Source organism: Ornithorhynchus anatinus, chromosome X1, assembly GCF_004115215.2.
Source record: "Ornithorhynchus anatinus isolate Pmale09 chromosome X1, mOrnAna1.pri.v4, whole genome shotgun sequence".
NCBI classification, from domain to species: domain Eukaryota; kingdom Metazoa; phylum Chordata; class Mammalia; order Monotremata; family Ornithorhynchidae; genus Ornithorhynchus; species Ornithorhynchus anatinus.
In genome coordinates, this window is record NC_041749.1 from 76,362,744 (window position 1) to 76,388,718 (window position 25,975).

The 25,975-nt window shown below is 41.9% G+C and overlaps 1 protein-coding gene across 7 annotated transcripts in view; it reads left to right on the plus strand.

The window, feature by feature from the left end:
* Positions 1-25,594, plus strand: part of WNK2 (WNK lysine deficient protein kinase 2) — a 150,515-nt gene extending 124,921 nt beyond the window's left edge. For 5 of the 7 annotated variants that reach the window (XM_029050704.1, XM_029050702.2, XM_029050703.2 and 2 more), the window contains 3 exons: positions 8,584-8,628; positions 10,205-10,461; positions 19,477-21,659. In XM_029050704.1, the coding sequence (XP_028906537.1) occupies positions 8,584-8,628; positions 10,205-10,461; positions 19,477-19,809 (635 nt within the window). In that variant the 3' untranslated portion in view covers positions 19,810-21,659. Of the gene's footprint in view, positions 1-8,583; positions 8,629-10,204; positions 10,462-19,476; positions 21,660-25,360 lie in introns of those variants that run through there. The other 2 variants (XM_029050706.1, XM_029050705.2) reach the window with 2 other exon arrangements.
* Positions 25,595-25,975: the final 381 nt, after the last annotated feature.

Here is a 25,975-nt window from a genome sequence, read left to right on the forward strand (position 1 = left end):
GAATGGGGGTGGACCTGAGGCAGGAGAAGTTTGTGACTTCCTCCAAGGTACAAAGGGTAGAGCAACGTGATACAACTAGAATGAAGTGTCTGTTGCTCTGTCTCAGGGTTTTCAATCAGGAGTATTGATGAGTGCTTACTGTGTTCAGAGCACTGTACCAAGCACTTGGCTTTCTCTGCGTGATGTTTTGTTTAATCCTTTCATTGATTTAACAATTTTTAACAAGAAGTTAAAATCTCTTGACAGATATTCAATTTGACCTCAAAATCTCCCAGTGGGTCATATTTTACAGATGAGGAAACTGAGGCACAGAGCAGGTACCTCAGTGAATCAGGATGTGAACTCAGGTCTACTAACTCCTAGTCTAGTTCTCTTCCCTCTAAATTACTAAACCTTCTTTGAAATAATTCAGGGGGAGACGGCTTGTGCCACTCCTCTCTGACCAGGTTGTCCCAACATATGGATGGAGTTTTCATGCTCCATTTTAATTATTTCTAACACATACACTGTTGTCATTTGATGGAGAAGTGCAGTGAAATCAAATATGATGACACCCCCCCCCCCAAATCTGGCCAATGCACAGGACAGATGGGTTTGGAGGTGGAGAGGAGAACTGCTCTTTCAGTGTCCAACCACCACTGCCCCCAACTCTGCCTGTCACCACCACTCCCACTCTATATTTGCAAATATAAAAAGTTGTCATTTAGGGGTAAAGTGAATCAATGTTGAATGTTAATTAAAATTTTAGGCTGTAGACTATGTGGTCTGTTGCAGTTCTAAGTGTGATGTACTGACACTTTTGAGTCAAGATCACCAGCGAGAGAATCTGGAGTTAAAATGTGTAGAGTCTAAATAGAGAAGTGGTCCTTTCCCAAATATTCTGAGATGGGAGAATTGACGAGTAGAACTATTTAGAGACTAGGGAATTCAGTTTCAACACTTCAGTATATGAATATTCATATGTATGTTTATATACATATACATAGCTCATAGATAGAGATGCTGGTGCCGCATCCTGAAATTTCAGGATCAAGAACCTGTGTGAAGGAATCAACTATAATGCTCATGGTTTTGCACATTGCTACTTGTACTCTTTCTTCCCCATCATTCATGTTTTTGCTGGGGCTTAGAGTGCATTGAGTGAATAGGCAGGCAGGGGTTCGGGACATGGCAGAGGTGCACTCAAGTGTTTTCTTTACATGCAGAACCCACTTATGGCCAAAATAAGTGCAGCATAATGCTGAGGCTGAGCTATAGCACCATGACCCGGCAGGCTGTTTTGCCTTGGTAATTGTTAAGACCCTTGTTGCCATGTTAGCCAGCAATTTTACAGTAATTCTGATTGGCCTGTCCACTCAATGGAACGCCCTAAATTGTGATGTAGACCCAGCAGGCAGAATAGGAACTAGAACCCAGGTCTCTTGATTCCCAGACCTGGGCCCTTTAGATACACATAGATAAGCAAGAGTGAATTGTGCAGGTAGTGCTTTCTTATTTAACTCCATTGCTTTCTCTCCATGTGCAAAACAAAGGTAAAAATGTTTTCCTTTTCTCTAATATCTAATATAGAGATGCTTTCAGTGGTTAGGTTGGAAATATTTCATACTGTCATTCTTTTGCCAGTTTAATACTTTATCATGTGTACATAAGAGATACTGTTTGATTTTCTTTTCAAGCTGAAGGTAAATTATAATATCGAGGCCCAAATGGACATGACTCAAGAGGAGCTTGGAGTCAGCTGAGTCTGAAGATAATGGTTATTTTTCCTGTTATATGCAGTATGACTCAGCAAAAATTTCATTTAGTAAATATTTGGACATGCTCTGTGGCAATCGGATAAATTGCTGTAGGTCCTGACCTACTTTACAAATACTCTTCCCAAGTAGAATGCAATAATTGTATCAATAGCTATAAAAGACCCACCAGGACCTGCTTCCTAACACAGTATTTTTTTTTTTTACAATCTCCAGGGAACAAAGAGGTGTTCTTAAAAACTAATTTTTATGTGTTCTTGATGGGTGTGCATATATATGTGACATCAGCATAGAATATCCTTTTAAGGAGTTTTTAAAATATTTCAATAGGAATTTTAAAAAATCTCACCACCTTCAAAGAGCTTCAAATCAGCTTTTAATATGAAAATCACTAGAGAATAGGCAAGTCAGTGTGAAGATATGCAGATTATATACGAATCATATGTAAAGGTGCTTGGGAATTTCCTAATTTATATCTCTGGATGTCACCCTCAGAAGAGTCCAATGAGAATGTGCTTTAATAGTTTCTTTTGTAATAGCAAAATGCCCTCCCTCCACTCTTACCCTTCCTCCTCCAAAATCAGTGCCTTGGGCTTATAGATAACCAACACTTGAAGGCTATCAAGAAAGATTTTTGCTGAAGATAGCTTATAAGTACAGAGGAAAATAATAGCAGGGGTTTTGTGAGTGCCTTGTTCTGAAGTTGCTAAGGCAACTTGCACAGGTTGCACAGGTCCCAGTACTGAGCCCCAGTCACCCGCAACACTCATTAAGCACTGCAGATATCGCTTCCCCATTTCTATCACCAAATACCTCTGGCTCAGGTCAAACAGGATTGCATGGGAAGCCTCTGGACCCTGAAAGCTGTCTCCAGCCAGGCAGGATGTCAGAGGGAGAAGCGGGGTAGGCACACATCCCCTGGACTGTAAGTGTGTTGTAGGCAGGGAATGTGTCTATCAACTCTGCTGTATTATACTCTCCCAAGCGCTTAAAACAGTGTCTTGCACACGGTAAGTGCTCAAATATGATTGATTGGGAAAATCTCTGGGTCCAGGTTAGGTAGTTTCCCTATATTATCATAACAGTACAAAGAAGAATAGCATTTATTCCATGCTTACTAAGTCCTAAGCTCTGGGGTAGGTTTAAGATAGTAAGATAAGACATGATTTCTGTCATCACAGGGCTCCCATTCTAAAATGGAGGAAGAACAGGCATTTCATCGCCATTTTCCCGATGAGGGAGCCAAAGCAGAGATAGTTACGTGGCATGTCCAAGGTCACAGAGCATGCTACTGGCAGAGCTAGGACTAGAACCTAGTGCCCTGACTCCCAGACCTATATGCTCTGTGCACTAGGCCACATTATCTCTCTTTGGAATTGTATGTCGTTCTTGTCCACCACAGTACTCTTTGAGGGTTGACTATATGCAGAACACTCTACTAGCTTCTAAGTAAAACAAGTGATCTGTTGGATCCAGATTCCTTAAGTGCCTGCACACAGGGAGTGAAACCGGTCCTTGCCTTGGGGTTTACAGTTGATCTGGAAAGGAAAGCCCATATAAATGGGCAAAACAGTAGTTAAAAATTTGTGAGTATATATAAATAATAAACTCAAGAGGATAAATAATTTCATTACAAATAAGCAGAGAAGGGCCAAATAATACTGAGGGGATGGTCTGACTAGAAAAGCTAATTAGCGATGTCTCCTGGAGGAGATGGTTTTTGCTCTTCCCCAGTTCACCCAGGGACGTGCAAAATGGTATGGCAGGGGAAGTGATGAAAAAGACCAGCACTTTTCAAAGTCCCTTCTGATTTCCTCTAAGTCAAATGTATTATAGAGTCCATTACTGTAAAATGAACTTTGAAACTTGACAAAAATATTTTGTTGTTTAGTGATATTATAGAAAAGCGTGGTCACTTGGAGTGTGAAGGGAAAATAGTCATTATAGCAATTCCTTGGTTTTAATGGGACTTTATCTGCATCAGGAATAATATCAGCTTCTGGTAGCCAAAGCTCATTCCAAGTTCATTAATTACATTTTCAAGGTGACTACTTTGATATTCTGTGCTGTCAACTTTTATTATTTCTATCTCTTGCTTTTCTGAATTAATTTAGTTTCTAGCTTTTCTACCTATTGCAAATTGACTTTCTCATAATATATTTTGTTATTGTATAAAGTTGTTTTTTTTAAAATAGCCATACAACTTCCTTTTCCAGTTCTCATTCTCTTTCCTTTCGATTTTTTTCTTTCCCTCCATCTTTCCAATCTTTCCTCGGCTAACTGCCAGTCTCAGCTCCTTATTCTTCTCTATCTCCCCTACTTCTAAAAATAAGTATGCACGACTTTATGGATTTGGGGGTAAAAAGTCATTCAGATAGCTTGAGTGGGAACAGAGTATCCAAAATTGAGTTATTTAAAACTGAAGAGCGGAAATCCAGGACTACTAGGATTTTGGGGGTAGTCGGATGTTCCAAAGTAGTCTGTCACTACTCAGCCCCTCGCTGTTTTGTGCGTTCTTTACTGGCAGGGAGGGGAAATTAGTGAGAAATATCTATTCTCCATTTTGTTAAGACTAAATCGCTCACTTACTTTCCTGGCGACTGAAATACTGCTTCCTGGTGAGGGCCTACTGCATCTGAACTAATTGGCTCTATTGGCTAAAGCTTATAGAAAAGAGATTTCATTAAGTGTTCTGCACCGTTTGGAGGATACTGGCTATCTCCCTGAGGGAATGGAAATAAGCCCTTATTAGGGAGGTTAAAGTGATCGTACACAGGCAGCATCACTGCTATGAGCTCAGCTCTGAAAATATCAACTGGCGCTCCCTCTGCTGGTGGTAGAATAGAAAATGCACTGAGTCTCCCATGGAAAACTTTCCCTCTTTATTTTTCTGGCAGAGAAGGAAGTGAAAGCATGATGTCTAATAGAAAATTCCCAGCTACATTTGACACTTTTAAATATTTCTGCTCTTTTTAAAACTCTGGTTCAGAATTTGGAAGTGTCTTTTGAGGGTTAGGGAGAAAAATGCCAGTTTGTTTAGTGGGTGGGATGGGTATGTTTCTGTTTTGTGTTTTGATTTACTGACGCATTTTAAATTGAACAGAGGGAGAGATTATCTGGGACCTAACTCTAAAATTATAGCCAAAATAATAGAGAAGGTCTCACAATAATTACTTCATCCTCTGTAGGAGAGTTCATTTTCCAGCATTATTAATGAGGGAGGAACAGACACAACTTCTCTTGCTTACATGGCCTAAGCACTTTTGTTTTCCAGCTGTCAAATACGGGAACTTTATGGAAGCCTTAAATTGAGGGGATATATAAGTGTGGTGTTATGGATTGCATATTTTGTTCTTCACTGATGAAAATATTAAGTGAAGTGAAAGAAAACACAGCATAGCAACCTTTTCTGAGGCATCTCTGATTTTACAGTTCACATGGGACAGGCTGGTACTCCGTGCAGGTGTTTTGACATATATTAAAAGTCTAAAGTTAATGATATTGGAAGAGTAGGGATGGAATCACAGCTTAAATGCAGAGTTGCTGTGAGAACATGTTGGGAGTCTAAGTTCAAAGTTAAACTGTATTTCTGTTTGTCTCTAAACCACAAGGTCTTGTATTTTTTTCTTTCTAGTGTGTTGGTTTTTACTACCTAGTCTACCTCTTCATGTTTACTTATGGTAATGTGGATGTGTCTTATCCTTTCTATTTGAAAAGAAAGTGTTTTTGTAAGTACAAGTATTTTTGTAGCTGATTAGATGAGGTCCTTTCCATATAGAATATATGCATCATCTGTGTTCTGGTTTGCAACCTCAGCCTTCTCACAGACTCTGTCACTGTTTTCAGGTGTCTCTATCCCTCAAGAGAAGTGCATAGCACCTTTGTTTAATAATGAGATGAAAAAGAGTGGATTACATGTCTCTATGCCAAGCTTTTCTCTATTTGCCAACAAAAACTATGATTAGGGCCTGTAGAATTCCACCATTAATAAGCACTGCAAATGAGACAAATTTGGCACCATTCCAATAGGGTATTTTAAAAAAATTTAGCTTTAATTCTTGGAGTGAGAAATTGATTCCAAAAATAATTGCATTTTCGTGAGAACATGTTTGTTATTTGTGTGCATCTACTACACACTGAAAAATGGCATTTATATTTCTTATCAGACTCTTCACAGTCAAATTTAGGCTACCAAAATCAGCAACTTTTCAAATTCTTCTGTGTACGTATATGTGTTTTGTGTACAATTAATTAGGCTAAAAAACAGAGAGATGACCAAAAGATTTGAAATTAGTAGGTAGGGTATGCTCTGTTCCTAGTTCCTGCTGTGGCTTTCTGAAATCACATCAAGAAATGTGTCCCTTCCTACCCTGTTCATTTAAACCGAGTACGTGGTTAAAAATAGATTTCTTAATTCTGAAGTGGGGATTGGAACTTAGTTTAAGTGATTCTGTTAAAACAAATCGCTGGAAAGGCATTTCTCCCTATATCAAGGTCAGCCTTACCTCAGAGAGCAAAAGGATGAGTATCCCAGGCTTCATGTCAGGTTGATTAAACACTGGAACAGGACCAAAAACAGCCTTGGAATATCCATCCTCTATCCATCCTTACAGTCTTCTAGGCTGTAAGCTCACTGTGGGCAGGGAACCTGTCTATCAACTCTGATATATTGTACTCTCTCATACACTTAGTACAGTGCTCTGCCCACAATTAGAGCTCAATAAATACCATTGATTGATTAATTGACTGATCCATCCCTGGAGATCCCTAGGGAAGCAGCGTGCCATAGTGGAGAGAACATGGGCCTGGGTTCAGAAGGTCATGGGTTCTAATACTGTCTCTGCCACTTGTCTGCCATGTGATCTTGGGCAAGTCACTTTACTTCTCTCTGCCTCAGTTACCTCATCTGTAAAATGGGGATTGAGACTGTGAGCCCCATGTGGGACAGGGACAGTGTCCATTCTGATTTGCTTCTATTCACCCCAGTGCCTGGCACATAGTAAGTGCTTAACAGATACCATAATTACTATTGTTATTATTACACAAAAGAATAGACTCTCAAATGCCATAAATGGTTTAGGCATTCCTCGGCCTAAAAGGCTGACTCAGATGAATTCTTAAGATCCTTTCAGCCCTGCGATTCTTGAACTCAGGGAGAATCCCCAAGTAAATAAATCAGTCAGTGGTGTTTATTGACCCTGACTATGTGCAGAGCATTGTACTATGCACTTAGAGCTCTATGGTCTAGGCATTCTGATTGAAATCCCACATCCGTCTTGCGTTAGAAGCCTGGGCAGCCCTCAGAAGGATCTTCAGACATGAGAGAAAGGGAAACCCATCTTCTTCCCCATCCTCCCATACATATTTGATCCCCAGTCCTCTACATGGGCATGGTGGGTGCTTTCTTTCCTTATGTATCCATTACAAACAAAGCCCACCCTGAAGTCAGAGCAGTATAGAAGAGGAAAGTAGCAGGATTGGCTTGACAGTTGAGAGAGGGCATGTGCAGTCCTGTGGGATAGGGTCTAATTCGTGTGGGCTTGCCAGGGCTCAACCTTGGTACCTTGGCCAGAGCCCGATCAGCTGTAGCCCTAGGGCAGGAAGGATGGGGTGCTTAATGCCAGGTGAGTTCAGTCTTCCATCTCCTTCTGGTCTTCTACGATATCCCTCCCCTCTTCCTTCCAACACCCTACTCGTGACCTCAGCCATTTCTTAGGCTAGCAAAGGCTTATAGACTCCTGACATCTCTCCCAGGACAAATTAAGCAGCGACAATCAATCTCCCTTATTCCCAGGCAGACCTTTGTTTAGGAGATGACTTTAAACCTAAAATGTTTATTTTCCAAGAGTCATATGGGCTGGAAGTCAGAAAGCTTGGGTTCAATTCTGGGATTTGTTCTACCTTGCTGAGTGACCTTGGAGAAAGTCACTTTGAATGAATTCGTCCTTTTCCCTCTCTTCCACCCTGGTCATGATAGGAATTTATATGTGCATTTCTCCATGGTCTGAGGAGTCCACGCACATAAAAAATAGCAGTTCTACCCTGAGAATTTCACATAATTTTCCTAAACTTGGAAACTAATCCAGAAACCTCTGTTTGTAGGGTACAGATGGAGGATAGCATGTCCAGAAGGATCAGAAAATTCCTATCTGCTCAAATCAGCCTGTCGTCTTTAACTTCTCCATTCATTTGAATGATTCCTCTTGTGTAACAGAACTTTTTCCTCTCACTGTTAATCCCCACCCCCCCACACTCACCCCTCAACTTCTGCTGCTTTCAACATGGATGAGCTCCTCCCAAATGCTTCTGTGCCTTACACTTTACAAATTCAAAATACTGAAGGCTTTTAAAAATCCTCACATATTAGGCAACATTTAAAATTGGCCTGAAACCTGCAGAACAATGTATCTTTTTGAACTTGTGAAACCAAACTTTTAAATCGTATCCTGCTGGCTTAATTAGGTCTTGTAATCCATTGTCACTAATTGAATACAGTTTTCCTGCCTAACTGGAGTAGGAATAAAAATCCTGTGTGTGAAAGCCAAGGAGATTTTTGAAATGTATGTCTCTAATCAGACTTGAAGCTTTTGAATCTTACTCTTGGCACACAGACACGGTCAATAAAGTTTTGGTTAACCTGTGCTCTTAACATAGGTGTTGGCTGCCCAGTTAATTGAGGCTTTTTTTTTTCTCTTTTCTCTGAACTGCTGACTTTTTGTCTGCTCTTCCTTGCATATTGATAACTCTTGCTTAAAAGTACAGTAGCTTGTCTGGCAGATATGTACTGTCCTGCCTAACTGTGCTTATCTTGTATCATTTTACCTTGTAGGGTCCACCTTGAAACGGCTATGCCTAGGCAAAGAGCACAGTAGTAGTAACTATCTGGTTTTGTTTCTCTGTATTTTCTTCGTAGCATGGACTGTTTTTCTCTTTTGCCTAGAATGTATTAATTCCTGTGAGATCACCCATGATACCCTCTCCTGGCTAGGCTATATGTTAATGAGGAGTTGGCATATTTTAATTTTTAACAAATGCATGTCCTGGGATGATTTGGGTTGCCTGCATGCTCCAATTCCAACTGACTTCTCTGCTGTGTTTATCAGAACAAGCTGCTGGGCTTGTTCCTGAACCATATCTCAAGCTTCAGTACAGCTCCCATTTTGCTGCTGGCCCTAAAGTTAGATCATTTCCCCCTCATTCCTGCTGCAGAATGTGTCATATCATTGATAAGAGGGACTTTTTTCCCAAATCTACAAATTACAGATAATTCATTGATTCCTTTCCCCCAATTGCAGGAAAAAAGTGTTGCCTAGAAGCAATAAAGAGGAATGCCTACCCAAGATGTGAGCTATCCAGGATTTAATGGATAATGGCTGACTGGGCCCAGTACATTGTTCTGGGCTAAAATATTCATATTAACAGAACTAGACATCTGTGTCTGTGCTTGTAAATTGCTAGTCACTAAAATAGACTCATTGCACATTACATTTCTGAACTGTTTGCTTGAGGAGATGGTCTTTAGGTATCTATCCTTGCATTGATTTATCTTTCAAGCAAATATGTGGAAGGAATCACCTAGGCTTTGTCCAGTTTCTCTTTTAGCCCTGTTGCACTAGATATGCAGGTGTTGATTTTCCCCACAAAATGTTAGTGCTCTTCCACCTTCTTATGTATTAAACTTTGAATAGTTTGTGGAAGAATGCCAGGTTCATTAATACTGGCAAATGAATACCTTGGACCAATATGCTTCAAAAATTCCCAAGTGGTAGCTAATACTCAAGAAAAGGCAAACTACTGCCTCACGGTCTTTATTAAGTTCAGAGTTGTGCAACATCACTAGGGAATGTGGACCTATTGGGATACAAAGCATCTGGTCAGTTGTATTTCATCTTTTCAAAAAAAACACTGTGAACCCCATGTGGGACAGGGGATGTCTCCAACCTGATAAACTTGTACCTACCCCAACGCTTAGAAACAGTGCTTGACAAATACGATAAAAAAACCAAAACACTGAAAGAATGTTCCTGCCAGTGTTATTGGATTCTGACAGTCCATTGCATTGAGACCAGAATTCCAGTAACTCACAGTACATTCTGAACATAATCAATTTTGCTAAGGATCCCTCAACACCTATTGTAGACAAAGCAGATTCAACTTGTTACCAGGGGGAAGTGGTTAAAGTTTGGTGAGGAATTGTTCAAATTTATTCCTTTTCCCCCTAGCTGAGAGAGCCAAATTAAGACATAGCTCAAAACTTGAAAATGTAGACCTATTTCTTAAGACCAACTCTTGAAACAAAAATGTTCTCCAGAGCAGAATGAGACTGTTTCAGTCATCAGAGAATAAGTGTGTATCAAGCAGCAAAATGGCCTTTGAATTAACTATGTGACTTACCCTCCCCCTCCCTCCTTTCCTTCCTCCCTCCCCTACTTTTGTGTGTAATTTTCTAGGATCATCTACCAACAGTCTTGTCACAGCCCCAGAGCCACTTCCAACACCCATAAAAGTCCAGGGGCAGCTGAATAACAGTAACAACAAGAAAGGGACGTTCACAGATGATCTACACAAGCTAGTTGACGAGTGGACAATCAAAACAGTGGGATCTACACAACTGAAGCCTTCTCTAAACCAACTGAAACAAAACCAAAAGAAGCAAGACATGGAGGCCAAAGCAACCCTCACCCAAACCCAGAATGAACCATGTCAAGTAAGTGCTGCTGCTTTGGAGAATTAGTGAAACTAAGGATCTGAAGGCCATGGGAGACTATGCTAAAGTTTATGGAGCTGAGGGAATGGCACCATCCCACTGCATGCCCCACATTGCCTTTCAGTGAGCAAGAATGTGGTTTTGTTTGTCTCTTGGAAGTAATCTTGGCTGCAGAGGTTGGCTTTAATCCCAAATAACGTATACTGGTTAAGACTTGTGTTGCTCAGCCTACCCCAATAGCTTGTCACTTTGAAAGCAATGAAAGAAGATTTACTGTAAGTTCATGAAAAGACAAGACAGCCCATGTTGGAGTCAGCTCACTGTGGGCAGGGAATGTGTCTACCAACTCCGTTGCATTGTACTCTCCCAAGTACTTAGTACAGTGCTCTATGCACAGTGAGAGCTCAATAAATTCCATTGATTGATTGGGACAGTTAGGCTATCTTGATCAGTGTATTGCCTGAACTTAAAAAAATGTATTGGATTTCTTTCTCCCTCAGTCAGTGAGGAAAGATTTGGTGATCGCTGTTATATGCCAGTTCTTGACTCCAAAAGTTGGAAGTAGGACAATTTCTTTCGCTCCTCTCATTCCTCAATTCTGCCAGCTTCCTGCTCCACCTCAACTCACCTATTCACCAGCTTGGTCACACACTGGATCTCATCATCTCTAGTCATTGTACCATCTCTAACCTCATCAACTCTGAAACACAGTCTACAAACACAACCTGCTAACTAGTCTTCTCTCCAACATACCCCATCCCCTCAAAACCTTCCTTTCCCCCTACAGAGTCAGCCTATCTCTTGACCCCCTTCCACTTATCCCAGGCCATGGTGTCCAATTTGGCCTCCCTGTCCAACCTCCTGTCATGCTGAGAAGCAACGTGTCATAGTGGAAAGAGCCTGGGCTTAGGAGTCAGAGGTCATGGGTTCTAATCCCAGCTCCGCCACCTGTCAGCTGTGTGACTTTGGGTAAGTCACTTAACTTCTCAGTGCCTCAGTTACCTCATCTGTAAAATGGGGATTAAGACTATGAGCCTTACATGGGACAACCTGATTACCCTGTATCTACCCCAGCGCTTAGAACAGTGCTGAGCACATAGTAAGCGCTTAACAAATACCAACTTAATGCACAAATTCCCATGCTCAACACCTCCTTTTCTGACAGACTCAACTTACTCCGCTGTCTCTTCTGTTTCACATCACCATCCCCCTTGACTTTAAAAGAATGCTCATCCACAACCAATCAATAGTATTTATTGTGTGATTACTATGCACAGAGAACCATACTAAGCATGTGGGAGAAAACAAGAGTTAGTTGATATGATCCTTGCCTTCAAGGAGTTTACAATCTAGTGGGTATAAATTATAGATAGAGGAAAGCAGCCACCTTCTTGACCTTAAAGGAAATGACTAACCTAAGAGGGGAGAAGTCCAAGATAAATTTAGCAATGGAAAATTCTGGAATTTGGGGGAACACATGTATCACATCCTTGCCCTACTAAATTCCTTTTCCTGGGAAACACCATGGCCTGAATGTTCAGGAACCTGGGATCTAACCCTTGCTTTATAGTTTAACTAACCTTGGGATTGCTACGTAGCACCTCTCTGGAATTCAGTTTACCCACTAAATATAGAAACAAGAATAGAAAGAAGCAGTGTGCCCTAGTGGAAACAGCACAGCCTTAGAAATCAGAAGGACCTGGGTTTCTAATCCTGGCTCCACCACTTGCCTGATGTGTGAGCTTGGGCAAGTCACTTTACTTCTCTGTGCCTGTTACTTCATCTGTAAAATGGGGATTAAAACTGTGAGCCCCATGTGAGACAAGGAATGTGTCCAATCTGTTAGTCTTATATATACCCAGTGCTTAGAACAGTGCCTGGCACATAGTAAGTGCTCAGCAAATACCATAAAAAAAAGAATACATGCCCCCTTCATTACCTCTGTAGATGTTGTAAGGATGAGTAAGTGTGTGTGTGTTTGTATGTGTGTGTGTGTGTGTGAGTGCATATATTCAAGAGGTATTTTCCTTTATCCTCTTAAAACCTGTCCCAAGGACAAATAGAGACTGATATGTTTGGGACAAGTTTTCTCAATAGAGGGTACATTTATGATAAGGGATTCCAGTGTGTCTTAGGGAAAATAAAGGTGCTTCAGTTCACTGCCTACATGCAACATAAACCACTGAGTTTCCCCAGCATATAATAGTTTCCATTTGGCCTCATTAAAAGATCATATCTGGACCCCACTCAAGTAGAGTATTGAAGTACTTCACGCAGTGCAATTTGCTCCAATGGATTACCTTCAAACTATTCCTTTTGATAATCCTACATCCTCCAGGAAGCTCTCCCCATTTAGTTTTCTTCTCCCCAACTATCCTCTCACCTCAACAGTTTTTCTCCACCTCAGCAACCTCTGCATTCACAACCACTTATGTTGCACTTGGATACATATCAATATGCATTCTGTATGATTTAAGCACTTCTGTAAATCACTGTGTGTTGGTCTCTTCCATTAGGTTTGTAGCTCCTTGTGGTCATGTCCCTCACATCTACTCCACTCCCATTAGCACTTAGAACATACTCTGGCACAAAAGCTCAATAAATGTGAATCGCAGATTGATAACCTAAATGTGAATGAGGAAAGGAGAAAGTTGGTTACCCCTATAATACCCTATGGCTCAATTTTTAAAACTCAGTAAATTATTTACTTAGTGTTCACATTAAAAGCTAGTACAGAGAATTGATGAGAAGACCTGAGGATGTTCTTTTGTAATGAGATGTGAAAATGAATATCTGCCCTGTATTATGGGCCTAAATCCCTGGCAACCTGGCTAAATTTTCATCAAAAGATCTGTTCCCTGGTGACTTTGCCATTGCAGTCTTTCTACCCCCATAAATTCTCCCTTTAAATCCATTTCAATCTTAGAAGCTCAACTGGGGAATAATGTATGTCAAGATATCTGGTTGCCTCAGGAAGCTTTTAGACATGGAATTGAGTCATTCTAGAGGCAGTTTTGCAGCAAATCAACTCTTCAGAGTAGCTCTCAGAAATCTAGGATGATAAATAAGGCATGTAATGCCATTGGTAATAATTGTGGTATTTTTAAGCCCTTACTTTGTGTCAAGCACTGTTCTAAGCACTGGGGAAGATGCAACATAATCAGGTCAGATCCAGTCCCTGTCCCACACAGGGCTCACAGACTAAGTAAGAGGGAGAGCAGGTATTGAATACCCATTTTTACAGATGAGGTAACTGAGGCAGAAGGAAGTGAATTGACTTGCCCCAGATCATACAGTTGGCATGTGGCAGAGCTGGGATTGGAACCCAGGACCCCTGACTGTACATGGAAATATTTCAGGTTTTATCGAGAATCGGAACAACATTGCCTACTCACATAAAAAAACTATATAAATTAAAAAGTGTAATTTTGCCTTCTTTGACTAGCATTCATAAAGTGAAGGTGATTTGAGACCTTTGAAATCTGAATCATAAGTAGCCAGATGATTAATGTTTCAATGCTGAGCTGTTACTTTGGTGACTAGCCATCTAATCGTGGTTCTCACAGTTCCTGCTCACCTAGTGCATCATTACCTGAGGTGGAATCTTTACGGGCTCATATGGTTTTCCTCTAAACCAGCAGTTGTAGGATGAGCAATGGAGGACCCTGTAGCAAGTAATAGCCTGGGGATGGTGGGAAGGTCAAGAAGCACTAGATGGGCCTATAAAAGGAGGGTCACTTGGAAAGAAAAGCATTGAGAGGGTGCCCATGGCATTTAACCAGATTATTTTGGCAGAAAGATATTAAGAACAGTCTACCAGGTGAAATGTTTGCACTTCTGTGATCCTGAATATCAGCCAGTCAAACTGGAAGTCCCCCATAACATGTCAGATACCTGCTCTTGGGGAAACAGATGTGCAAGCTGGCAGGGGTTTTATTGCCCAGACCAGTTCTCCAATGGTGGGTAGCATGAAAGAGAGAGAAAGTCCTTCAACCACATTCCTTTTCCAAGGTAGACCTTAAGAACCGATGGTCCACATTTTCCCTCAACCCTCTTGGATGCAGGTCAAAAAACAAGTGAATGCTGGGCTGAGAGTAACTCCAGGTGGAGTTTCTTAGCAGTTCAGTGAGACCCAAAAGAGATAGGCAGTAGAAATCAAAACTTAAAGAATTTTCATGCTGATGTAAAATCTGTGACCAACGGATTTTATGTCAGCATGAGAGTTCTTCAAGTGTTGATTTCTGCTTCAACAGTATTGATTTCTGCTTCAACAAACATAAAGAATGCATTCAACAAAGTGGATGAACATTCATTTCATTAAGGTTCTCAGGGTTAGCTTCAAATTGTATTGGTGAAGTTTTCTTCAGAACTAGTAGATTTGAGGTTTAAATCAATCACTTCTTATGTTGCCCTCCTCCCAGCTCTACTTAAGCAGTTATTTTTGTAATATCCTGCCTTGCCTCAAATTTATTTGGAGTTTGATTAGTTGTGTGAGGCAGCATGAGCTGTTACAAGGTTATCACTGCAACTCATCACAGCTTCCTGAGTGACCTCCTGGGACAAAGAGCAGCTGTTTGGCTTGCCATATGCTGCCCTGTAAGAACATGAAGGAGGCTTTCTTGATTTTAGCCAAGTGGGTGACCAGCTGCAAGTGTCTGCTGCTTTCAATTGAACATAATAGCAATATATTCTTCAAATATATTGAAAGCGGGAAGCCCACTAGGAGATCATTGAAGGCACTTGACCATTGTGGGGTAAAAGATGCACAAAGATTAAAAGGACAAAAAGCTCAGTGATTTCAGGTCAGTCTTAGACTGTAAGCTCGTTGTGGGCAGGGAATGTGTCTACCAACTCTATTATGCTGTACTCTCCCAAGCACTTACTACAGTGCTCTGCACACAGTAAGCACTCAATAAATATAATTGATTAATGAATTTACTGAGGAAGGTGGCAAAGATAGTCTTATTAGCAAACTCTCTTTTGAAGCAGACAAGTCAGAGGAACTGGATCAAAATGTGGTGACCCAACATAAAATAGGTGAAAACAAATCTGTGGGACCAGTTGGCATCCACCAGAGAGTAATGAAGAAACTCAAGGGGGAAGTTGCAGAACTCCTGACAAGAGTGTGTAACCTGTTATTACAAACAGCCACAGAACCTAGAAGGGTCTGGTGCTTTGCCAATATAACACAGATGAAATAAGTAGAATTGATAATTAACTTTAGCATCTTTGAACACTTGGAAAGATAACATAGTTTGTAGAAGGAGTAAGATGTCCCATTTCTAATCTGCTACAGATCTCTAAAGGGTCAACAAGCATGTGGGTAGAAGTCAGAGCCAATACACATCATCAAATTAGATTTCCAAAGGTCTTTGACCAGATTCAATTGAAAAGCTAAAAACAAAAACAAAAACAAGATTGGAAGGAATGCTCTCTTAAGGATAAAAAGCTGGCCTTGAAGGTGGGAAACAGAGTATGGATGAATGAGGTAGGAAAAGTGTAGTAGAAGCAAAATGGTTATGTGGAAAGAGCATGGGCCTGGGAATCAGAGGACCTGGGTTCTAATAACAGGTCTACCATTTGCCTGCTGTGTGACCTTGGGGAAACCACTTAACCTCTCTGTGCCTCAGTTCCCTCATCTACAAAATGGGGATTCAGTACCTGTTTTCCCTCCTATGGAGACTGTGAGCCTCATGTGGGACCTGCTTATCTTAGATCTATCTCAGTGCTTAGTAAAGTGCTTGGCATATAGTAAGCACTTAACAAACATCATTATTATTATTATTATTAATAGTAGTAGTATTAGTATGTGAATAGTGCGGCACACCCCCCCACCCCCCCAGGCTCCGTACTAAAACAATCAATCAAAGGAATTTATTGAACACTTACTGTGTGTGGAGCACTGTACCAAGCACTTGGGAGAATACAATAGAGTAAGTAGACATGATCCCTGCCCTCAAGGAGTTTACAATCTAGTGGGGAAAACAAACATTGCATATATGAAATGAATTGCATATAGGGAAAGCGAGTATAAGTATAAGGCTCTGTACATAAGTGCTGCATGGGGAGGGAGAGGCATGTGAATACCTAAGTGCTTGGGAGTGTATGGGATGAGGTACATAGATGAAGAAGGGAGGGAAGATAGGGAGAGCTGAGGAATTGTCAGGTAAGGCTTCCTGGAAGAGATGTGATTTTAATAGGTTCATTCATTCAATCATATTTATTGAGCGCTTATTATGTACAAAGCACCATACTAAATGCATGGGAGAGAACAATGTAGCAATAAACAGACACATTCCCTGCCCACAGGTCTTTGAAGGTGAAGAGAGTGGTGGTCAATCAGATATGAAGGGGGAGGGAGTTATAAGCAAGAGGGAAGGTGTGAGCTAAGGATCCAATGGCGAGAGTGATGTGCCATTCAGATGGCAGGAAGACCTCATAAATCCGAGTGAGTTGGCCAAAATACTGGTAGGTGAGCATCACTGTGAGCAAATGCAAGACAATACCTCGAAAAAAATCCTAATCAATAATGCATGATTATCACAACTCAGGAAAAAGATCTGTGCCATGCAGCAGCACCCAAAAAAGTCAAAGGGAAAACAAAGGGTAAAATGCCATTATATAAAACCATGGAACATATGGAACTTTCTGCCACTATTTCAGGACGGATGTAATAGATCTAGAGAAGGGCAACCAACGTGATCAGAAGGGAGAAACTGCCTTATGAGAGAAGAATGGAAGGATTAGGAGTAACTGTGACCTTGAGTGGGCTTTCCGTTCTAAGCTCTTGTTAGTATTCTAGTACATCTTGGCGTGTTCCTTGTCATTGTGGTTAAGAAAGAATAGAAGGAGCCTATACAGGGGAAGCAGTGTGGCTGGGGAAGCAGTGTGGCTCAGTGGAAAGAGCCTGGGCTTCGGAGTCAGAGATCATGGGTTTGAATGCCGCCTCTGCCACTTGTCAGCTGTGTGACTGTGGGCGAGTCACTTCACTTCTCTGTGCCTCAGTTCCCTCATCTGTAAAATGGGGTGAAGACTGTGAGCCTCACGTGGGACAACCTGACGACCCTGTATCTACCCCAGCGCTTAGAACAGTGCTCTGCATGTAGTAAGCGCTTAACAAATACCAACATTATTATTATTACAGAGGGACCGTACTGCTTCGGCTCCTTTTGAATGAGTGGAATAGTTTAAATGTCTGGCTAATGGCACAGCTGGCACTGTACAGACCTCAACTGCCTCAATAGCTGGAACAGGAAGGTAGCATTAAGTCTCTTGTCGCCTAGAAGCTTGCATTGTGTTGTGTACTCTAGCTCAAGTGCCTTGCAGAGTTGCATTGCCCTGAAGCAGGCTGCTGGCCGCATTCTGGGCTATTTCTTGCTCAAAACCTAAATGGCCTTGGTTCCCCCTCCTGGGTGGGGTGGGGTTTGTGTGTGTGTGTGTATGTGTGTGTGAATCCAGAAAAACAGCCCATGTATTTGCTCAGGTGCACGTCATTGGTTTCTCCCTCCATGCCTAGAGGACACTTGCTATCCACTTTTGAACAGGATCTCTGGTTGGTTGTGTGGCCTGATAGCCACAGTGGATTTTACTGATTTTGAGCCTGGTGGAGTCCCTGCATCTGAGCCCAAATTGAGTGAAACACTGTATCCAGTTGTGGCCTCTTAACCCCAGCCGGTGCTAGGCTCTTTTCATCGGCCAGTCAAGCTCTCAGTTCCCACTAAGCCAGTGAGTCTCCAGTTTAGGGCAAGCCTTGTGAAGTGAAGCACTTCACCTGGCCCCTACAGAGCAGGACTGACTGCTTTCTTCCCCTTGCCTTGCTCACCAGTATTCATTTTAAAACCAAGGATAAGTGCTAGGACAATTGAGGGAAAGTTGAGACACTCTAGAAATGACAATCTCAATATGATATACATATCATATACTATATATATAATAATAATAATTGATAATAATTATGGTATTTAAGTGCTTACTATGTGCCGAGCACTGTTCTAAGTGCTGGGGTAGATATAAGGCAATCAGGTTGTCCCACGTGGGGCTCACAGTCTTAATCCCCATTTTACAGATGAGGTAACTGAGGCACAGAGAAGTCAAGGGACTTGCCCAAAGTCACACAGCTGATCGGTGGCGGAGCCGGAATTAGAACCCAGGACCTCTGACTCCCAAGCCCAGCATGTGCTCTTTCCACTAAGCCAAACTGCTTATATATAATTCCTTCTGTGGGCATTTGGGCCATTAGGTTCTGGTGTTCAATTTAGTTTTCAACTCTCAGAATTTTTGTGCCAGGGTTGGGCAGGTTTAAGTTACAAGTTGTCCTGCAGTGCAGTTGGCAGCAAACAATTGGGCTTTAACATGACACCTTTGTAACTGCCTTGTTTGCCCAGGCCAGATAATGAGAACCCTGTTCTCTCCTCTCTGGGCAATTCAAGGGAGAGGGAGGCCAGGTAAAACTTCCAAAAGCTTGTCGGGGTGAGTTTTCCAATGGGTCATCAGCCTGGAATGACTTTTACGGAGGCAAAAAGAGCTACATGAGGTCATGGTGGAAGGATATCATGTGATACTTATCATCAGATCCTGCCATCCAGGAGGTAAACCAGTAGAGAGCAGTGGGCTCCAAGTACAATAGAATAATGGTGTTCTTGATATCACACACTTCTGTAAGTGGTAATAATGGGATTTGTTAAGTGTTTACTATGTACTAAGCACCAGGGCAGATACAAGATAATCGGATCAGACCCTGTCCCTGTTCCACATGAGGCTCATGGTCTGTGTGGCAGGGAGAACAGGCATTGAATCCCCATTCTAAAGAGGAGAATACCAAGGCCAAGAGAAGTTAAGTAACTTAACCAAGGTCATACAGCAGGCAAGTGGTGGAGCTGTGGTCAGAACCCAGGTCCTCTGTCTCCCAGGCCCATGGCCTATCCCATGAATGTCCCTAGGAGCCATAAATCAGTTGCTCCCACCCTGACAGGCAAACCTGAGCATAATCTCTTTATGTGGATTTGTGTTTTGTAGGTTAAATCAGGCAGAATAACTGTGGGGGAAAAGCATTTTGTTCCAGCGACTAGGTCAACGGTGTTAACTCCCGGAGTGTCACCAGCCCAGCCAGTGCCTATGCCAGGTACTACCTTCTCTGGCCCAGTAACACCTTATGTGATGCCTCTTTGTCAATATGGAAGTGTGTTCCCAGCACCTGGGTTTGGCCCCCAGTGGCAGGGCTATGTGGGCCAGCCTAGGATTGGAGGAGACCAGAACATGGGCCAAACAGGCTTGCAGATGTTTCCAGCGTCTCTGCAGAAGCCTGCTGGCAACTCACCTACATCTAGCCACAACTTGAGAATCATATAACTTTGGTCCGTCCTCTGATAATAAATCAAAATTTTAAAAAAAATTGCAAAAAGTATTTGAGCCTGAAGATGTCATCTTTTTGAATAGGTTCGGTTCTTCTACTCACCTCTCGTTCAGACCTAATAGCCATACACTACATCAAGCAATCACTGTGAGACGATTCACAAGGTAGTTTGTTTATGGCAATATTTGCTTAATTCATTGCTAAAGACACTTTGTTCTTCAACTTATGTTCTAGTGTTTGACACTTGCAGTCTTTAAACAAAAAAAATTTAATGTACGTGAATTGATGATTAGAACATTGTATTCACCTTGCAGAAGTTCAGTGCCTTGAATTCAAGCTTTTCAGTTCACCACTGGAAAGAGATGTAAAAAAATATATATTTGAAAGGTGTGTTTGATTTATAGTCAGCTTGCAAGTTTAAAATGTCTCGTCTTAATTTTTAAGTTGCAAAGGGATTGATGGTTTACACATTTGAAGCTGAAATTATTTAGAATCTCCTTTGCGTTCCTTTTTTTGCTGTAAATGCCTTTTTATCTCCATCAGTGGTTAACTTGAACATTTTAAGAGTGGCAAATGCAAAAAAAATGCTTAACACTAAAAAAAAATGCTTGAGTTTACATAATAAATAAGATCTAAGTGAATAAAATGCTTCTTCCTAGGAGCATATACAGGAGGTATGAAAGAGATTGTGTGTATAAAAGGACAGAGAGCCGCAGTGCACCGTGTGAGTCTTTTCTGGGATGTGGTCTCTTGGTAACGCAGGTGACAACGTTTTGGCAGTAACAAAACCTGGGCTGAACAAGAACAGTTACCTTTGATTTCCCTGTGGGACAAAACTCATTATGCTTTAACCAAAGGATGTCCATAATCCCAGTTTGATTTTGAGTCTACATGTGTTTCATTGGCAAGAGTCCAACCAGAGGCCCCCTGAGAGAAGGCGGTCCCTCTGGATTGCTCTGAACACTTGCATGGCACATGTGCATACTTCTCTGTTTCTACAGGGCCAACAGTATTGATGTAGAAAGGGAATTTCAAATGGCACTTCTGCTTTCCTTCCTGACCAATCAACCTCTCAGTTCAAAACAATATGACTAGGTGATATGGCTGGGCTTTTCTTCCTTTTAAATCCATGGGCGCCGTAAAGAGTGTGGACACCCTTCATTGTCTCTCTTCTTCTCCCTCATTTGGAAGTTGCTTTTGATCCATCTTAGGGCACGTAGACACCGTCTCACCTTCCAGTCTAAAAACCACCAGGTAAACATTAAAGCTTGATTTGTTTGCTTTTGGTAAGTTTCATTTTAACTAAGAGCAGCACTACCTGGGAAACTTTGCGGGCACAGGATAAAGAAATATTACAAGGTCAGTCACGAAGGCACATTGTTCTTAATCTCTTATTGCGACAATGTTTTATACTCCCTCTGGAAGGCAGAATGTCTTGGGCTGCCAACATGTGAATTGTATAGTTCTATTGTACTTTAGATCATTATTACAACTGTCTAAATTATTTCGTTTGTACCCTTTGAATATAATATTCCATCAATTCAGAGAGAATTGACTTTTATAGCGATAATTATGCAGAGTCTTCTGCCTGTGCAAAGTACTGTAGCAAGAGATTTCTGTTCTCTGTGACCTGTAACTTTAATTTATTTGTTTTTAGATTCATGTCTGTATGCTTCATGAGCCAACATGGGAAAAAAAATGTTTTCACACCATTTCTCCTTTAGCTTTCATGATCCTACGGTTGAGTCACTATTGCCTGTTCTATCCTTATACAATGAAGCAGTGGCTCAAGATCCCAAGAGATTGTATTTATTAAGGAGAAAAATAAACATTTTGTGCTTGAAAACAGCGTGAAAAAAATCTTTTTCTTTCTCCTACCCCATCTAAATCTTAGGCCAGCTTAACTATTTAGAGGGGAGGAAGGACAAGAGGTTATTTTTCTTTAAATATTCTCAACTCCCAGTTCTTTTTCTTTCAAATATATGTATACAGATATGTATGTGTGTATATATATATATATATATAATTATAATGTATATTACACATATATATTAGCACCCACAACAACTGCAGCTATATTTATGTGTGTGTGTGTGTGAATACACACACACACATATATAATAATAATAATAATAATGTTGGTATTTGTTAAGTGCTTACTATGTGCAGAGCACTGTTCTAAGCGCTGGGGTAGATACAGCGTAATCAGGTTGTCCCACGTGGGGCTCACAGTTAATCCCCATTTTACAGATGAGGGAACTGAGGCCCAGAGAAGTTAAGTGACTTTCCCACAGTCACACAGCGGACAAGTGGCAGAGCCGGGAGTCAAACCCATGACTTCTGACTCCGAAGCCCAGGCTCTTTCCACTGAGCCACGCTCTCTGTCTGAGAGAGTTGAAGTTATTGGTGTTGTGTTCATTTTAGAACACCAAGAAATTATAGATTCCAGTAAGAAGGACATAAATCATCCCTGAAAAAAAAAATTTTCCTCTTTATAGTGTTCTTATTGCTATTGGTGAAGTTGCTGGTGAGGATTAGAGAAGCAACTAGTCAGTCAGTGAGTCATATTTTTTGAGCGCTTACTGCATGCAGAGTACTGTACTAAAGTGCTTGGAAGAGTACAATATAAAATATAACAGGCACATTCCCTGCCCACAACAAGCTTACAGTCTACAGGGGAAGATGGGCATTAATTTAAATAAATAAAATTACAGATTTGTACATAAGTGCTGTGGAGCTGGGAAGGGGGGATGAATAAGGGGAGCAAGTCAAAGTGATGCAGAAAGGAGTGGGAGAAAAGGAAAGGAGGGCTTAGTAAGGGAAGGAATCTTGGAGGAGATGTGCCTTCAATAAGGCTTTGAAGGATGGTAGGGGGGAGTAATTGTCTATCAGTTATGAAGAGTGCTGGCATTCCAGTCCAGAATCAGTCAATCAATAGTATTTATTGAGTGCTTACTGTGTGCAGAACACTGTACTTGGGAAAATACATTACAACAATAAACAGACACAATACCTGTCAACGAGCTTACAGTCTAAAGACAAGCTTACAGTCTAGAATAGCATGACATGGTGGATAAGAGCACAGGCCTAGGATTCAGAAGGACCTGGATTCTAATCCATGTCTGCTATGTGACCTTGGGCAAGTGACTTCACTTCTCTGTACCTGTTACCTTAACTGTAAAATGGGATTAAGACTATGAGCCCCATGTGAGACAGGGACTATGTCCAACCCGATTTACTTCCATCCACCGTAGCGCTTAGAACAATGCCTTAGCACATAGTAAGTGCTTAAAAAATGCCACAAGTATTGTTATTATCATTCTTATTGTCATGAAGTTTCAAGAGTACCCTCACTCCCAGCTGGTAATTCTGAATACTTCCATCAGCTCAGACAGGGAAGCAAAGGAATAACAGTTGTCAGAATTGAGGTGGATATTGGGACAATCCTCCCTTCCTGAAGGATCCCCCTTTCTCTCCAGCTCTGGCCAGTCAGCAGTCAGCTCCCGAGGCTGGACATGGAGCTCAGCCACATGAAGGTGGGAGGGAGGGTTTGTGTGTCTGCCTACATCCTACCAAATGCACTATGAGTAGAGTTATTTAAAATTTTGAATCACCAATTTGTCTCTTCTGTACAGAGCCCTCCAGTTTCCTTTTTCAGGTGCTGAATTTATTTAGAAGTTGTGGAGCTTTTGTGCATTTTTTTCCAAATAAAATAGAGCCTTGGCCATCCTTTATCCGGCACAGACCCAGTCAGTCCATGAAACACGAGTGCAGCAGGAAGCCGCAGGGAAGAATCAATCGGTAGGCTTGCATTTGTCCTCATCCCCAACCCCCTCTGACCTCCAAGAAGACCACTTTGAGATGGATCTGCCCTCCTCTCTTTCAAAAAACAAAAATCTACATCAATTTGGTATTGGGAGTCTTGTAGGCCTGCTCCATCACTGGGTGTGCAGGGCAGTGGTTGGTGTTTGCCTGCTGGTACCTGGCGAGTCCTGTATGTCCCGTTAAAGAAGGTATTGTCCTGGAAGAGGGGCGTTGAAGTCAGTTGTCTAAGATGACTTCTGGGTTAGCAATCATGAGAGGAGTTAATGGTAGGTGAGAACCAGGCTTTGGCAGCTGGTTAAATGCCTGTTTAAGGTTGCTTGGCTGGAGTGGTAATGGTAGAGAGTTCCCAATTGCTCTAATGAGAGCACAGAGGACTAGGACCCTCTGCGACCCCAGACTGAGAGCCTCCTTTTATATGGGTCACGAAGAGTGTAAACGTTCTTGATTAGAGCCTTTATCTTATGGTTGGCTGATTGCTGTGGACTTGTCTCTTGTGACTTCTTGGAATGACTTGGACTGATTGTGATTAGGTCTTATTTCATTCATTCCCCTGGTGCAATTTTGCTCTCTAGTCTTCCAAGGGAACTGCCCTGAGACAGGTTTATGGTATTGCCCTGGGATGAGACCAGTCTTCACTGATTAAATGAGGCTTATGACCCCCACCCCCATTCTTTTATGGCAACATCCCCAGTCGCTGATGGGAAGCTGGCAAGCCCACCTGAGATGTAATACTCTAAGGCCCAGACCCAAGAGATGTTGCTTGTACTCAGAAGTGCCTTCACTAGGATTTTTTCCTCAGTTTTGGTTGGATGTACATTAGTAGGTTTTAACCACGAGTAGAGGTTGATGGGAGACAAAGTGCAAGCTGTGGTTCAGGTCAACCTTTCTTTTCCCCCTGCCACTGTGTCACCATGTGCTTCTTAACCTGCTAAATGTGAGAGGCACTATTCTCAAGACACTGGATTTCTGTTGTTGGAGTGTGAAAGATGAGTGGGCTACGAAAGGCATTTGAGGTTATTTTTGTTGTTGTTGGCGTAGGGTAGAATGACTAGTTTCCTGGGATGGTCTGGTGTTGCCCAGGTAGACGTAGAATGAACAAGATCCCCTCAGAGAGGAAGTGTCTACGGCTCCAGTAAATGAGACAGTGGCACTGTCAGGACACTGGCTTATGGCTCACCTCAGAATGTGGCAGCAAGGTGGCTGGGGATCAGAGAATTGAACAAAGTATTTCTCTTCCTGCTCTGGTTTCTGATATCTCAAATTGGAGGAACCAAGGATGAGGAAGATAAAGCCTTGTAGAAGAGAAGTAGAGAAGGTGGTAAGGGTCTCTGGCTGTGTGGCAGACACCTCTTCTGGCCATTAGACTGAGAAGTCTGGAGCCCTTGAGAATGTTGCGAGTCAAGAAATTCCTATTATTATGGTTTTGTGGTCTTGGGACCTAGGAATGACCTTTTTTCTGACCGTCCCCAGGCCATGAACATGAACAGACCACATTCTCTTGTGGTCCATAAAACCTGGGACTTATCTATGAGAGCCTTGGTATGAATGCAATTTGGTGTCAGTCATTAGCACCATAACTGGGCTTCATGCAAGTGAGTTGTTGGTTTTTCATGTTTCTGCCAGGAGCCTCAAGATCTCATGGCAGATTGGCACACTCAAAAAAGAAGTCAATGGCAACCCTATGATCAGGACTGTAATCTTTGTGGTGGTTTTGTTTTCTAGATTCTGAAAATGAGAAGCCCGACTGACCCAGGCCAGCTGAAGTTCTGATCCAAGTACCGAGTCTCTTTTGATCCAAGGCAGATGGGGAAGATGGCAAATGTTTTTAACTTTCTGCGTTTGAGGCACTCTGCTGCTGCTTGTCCATTCTACACTGTTTGTAATGACTTTCTAAGCATTTTTTATTCACTATTGGAGACAAACATGCAAAATTAAAAATATTTTGGGGGAAAAGGACTTTGTGTCTAAAGATCTTTGTCCTTACTCATGGTTCATGGGATGAGAAATTTCCCAGACAAGCTGGCGGTCTGCCAAGTTATCCCCCAACCAAAGGCGCTTTAGGCCAAAGCTGGGGAGAGTCAGATTCATGCATAAACTTTAAGGACTGCAGACCAGGGTCTCAGGCTAAGGGAGGGGCCCTGCTGAACACCCCACAAGAAGAAAGTGGGGGGAGTAAAGGCAGGCTCCACAGGGAGGGAGTATAGTTCTGTGGTGCAGACTGAGGATTCTAGGTGCCCTAGTGCTGCCCCCTGCCTCTACTGCTTCATCCATAGTGGGAAGGCCAGACGTTTCCTATCCTAGTAAAGGGGGCTCCGGGAGCACCTCTGGGACACATCT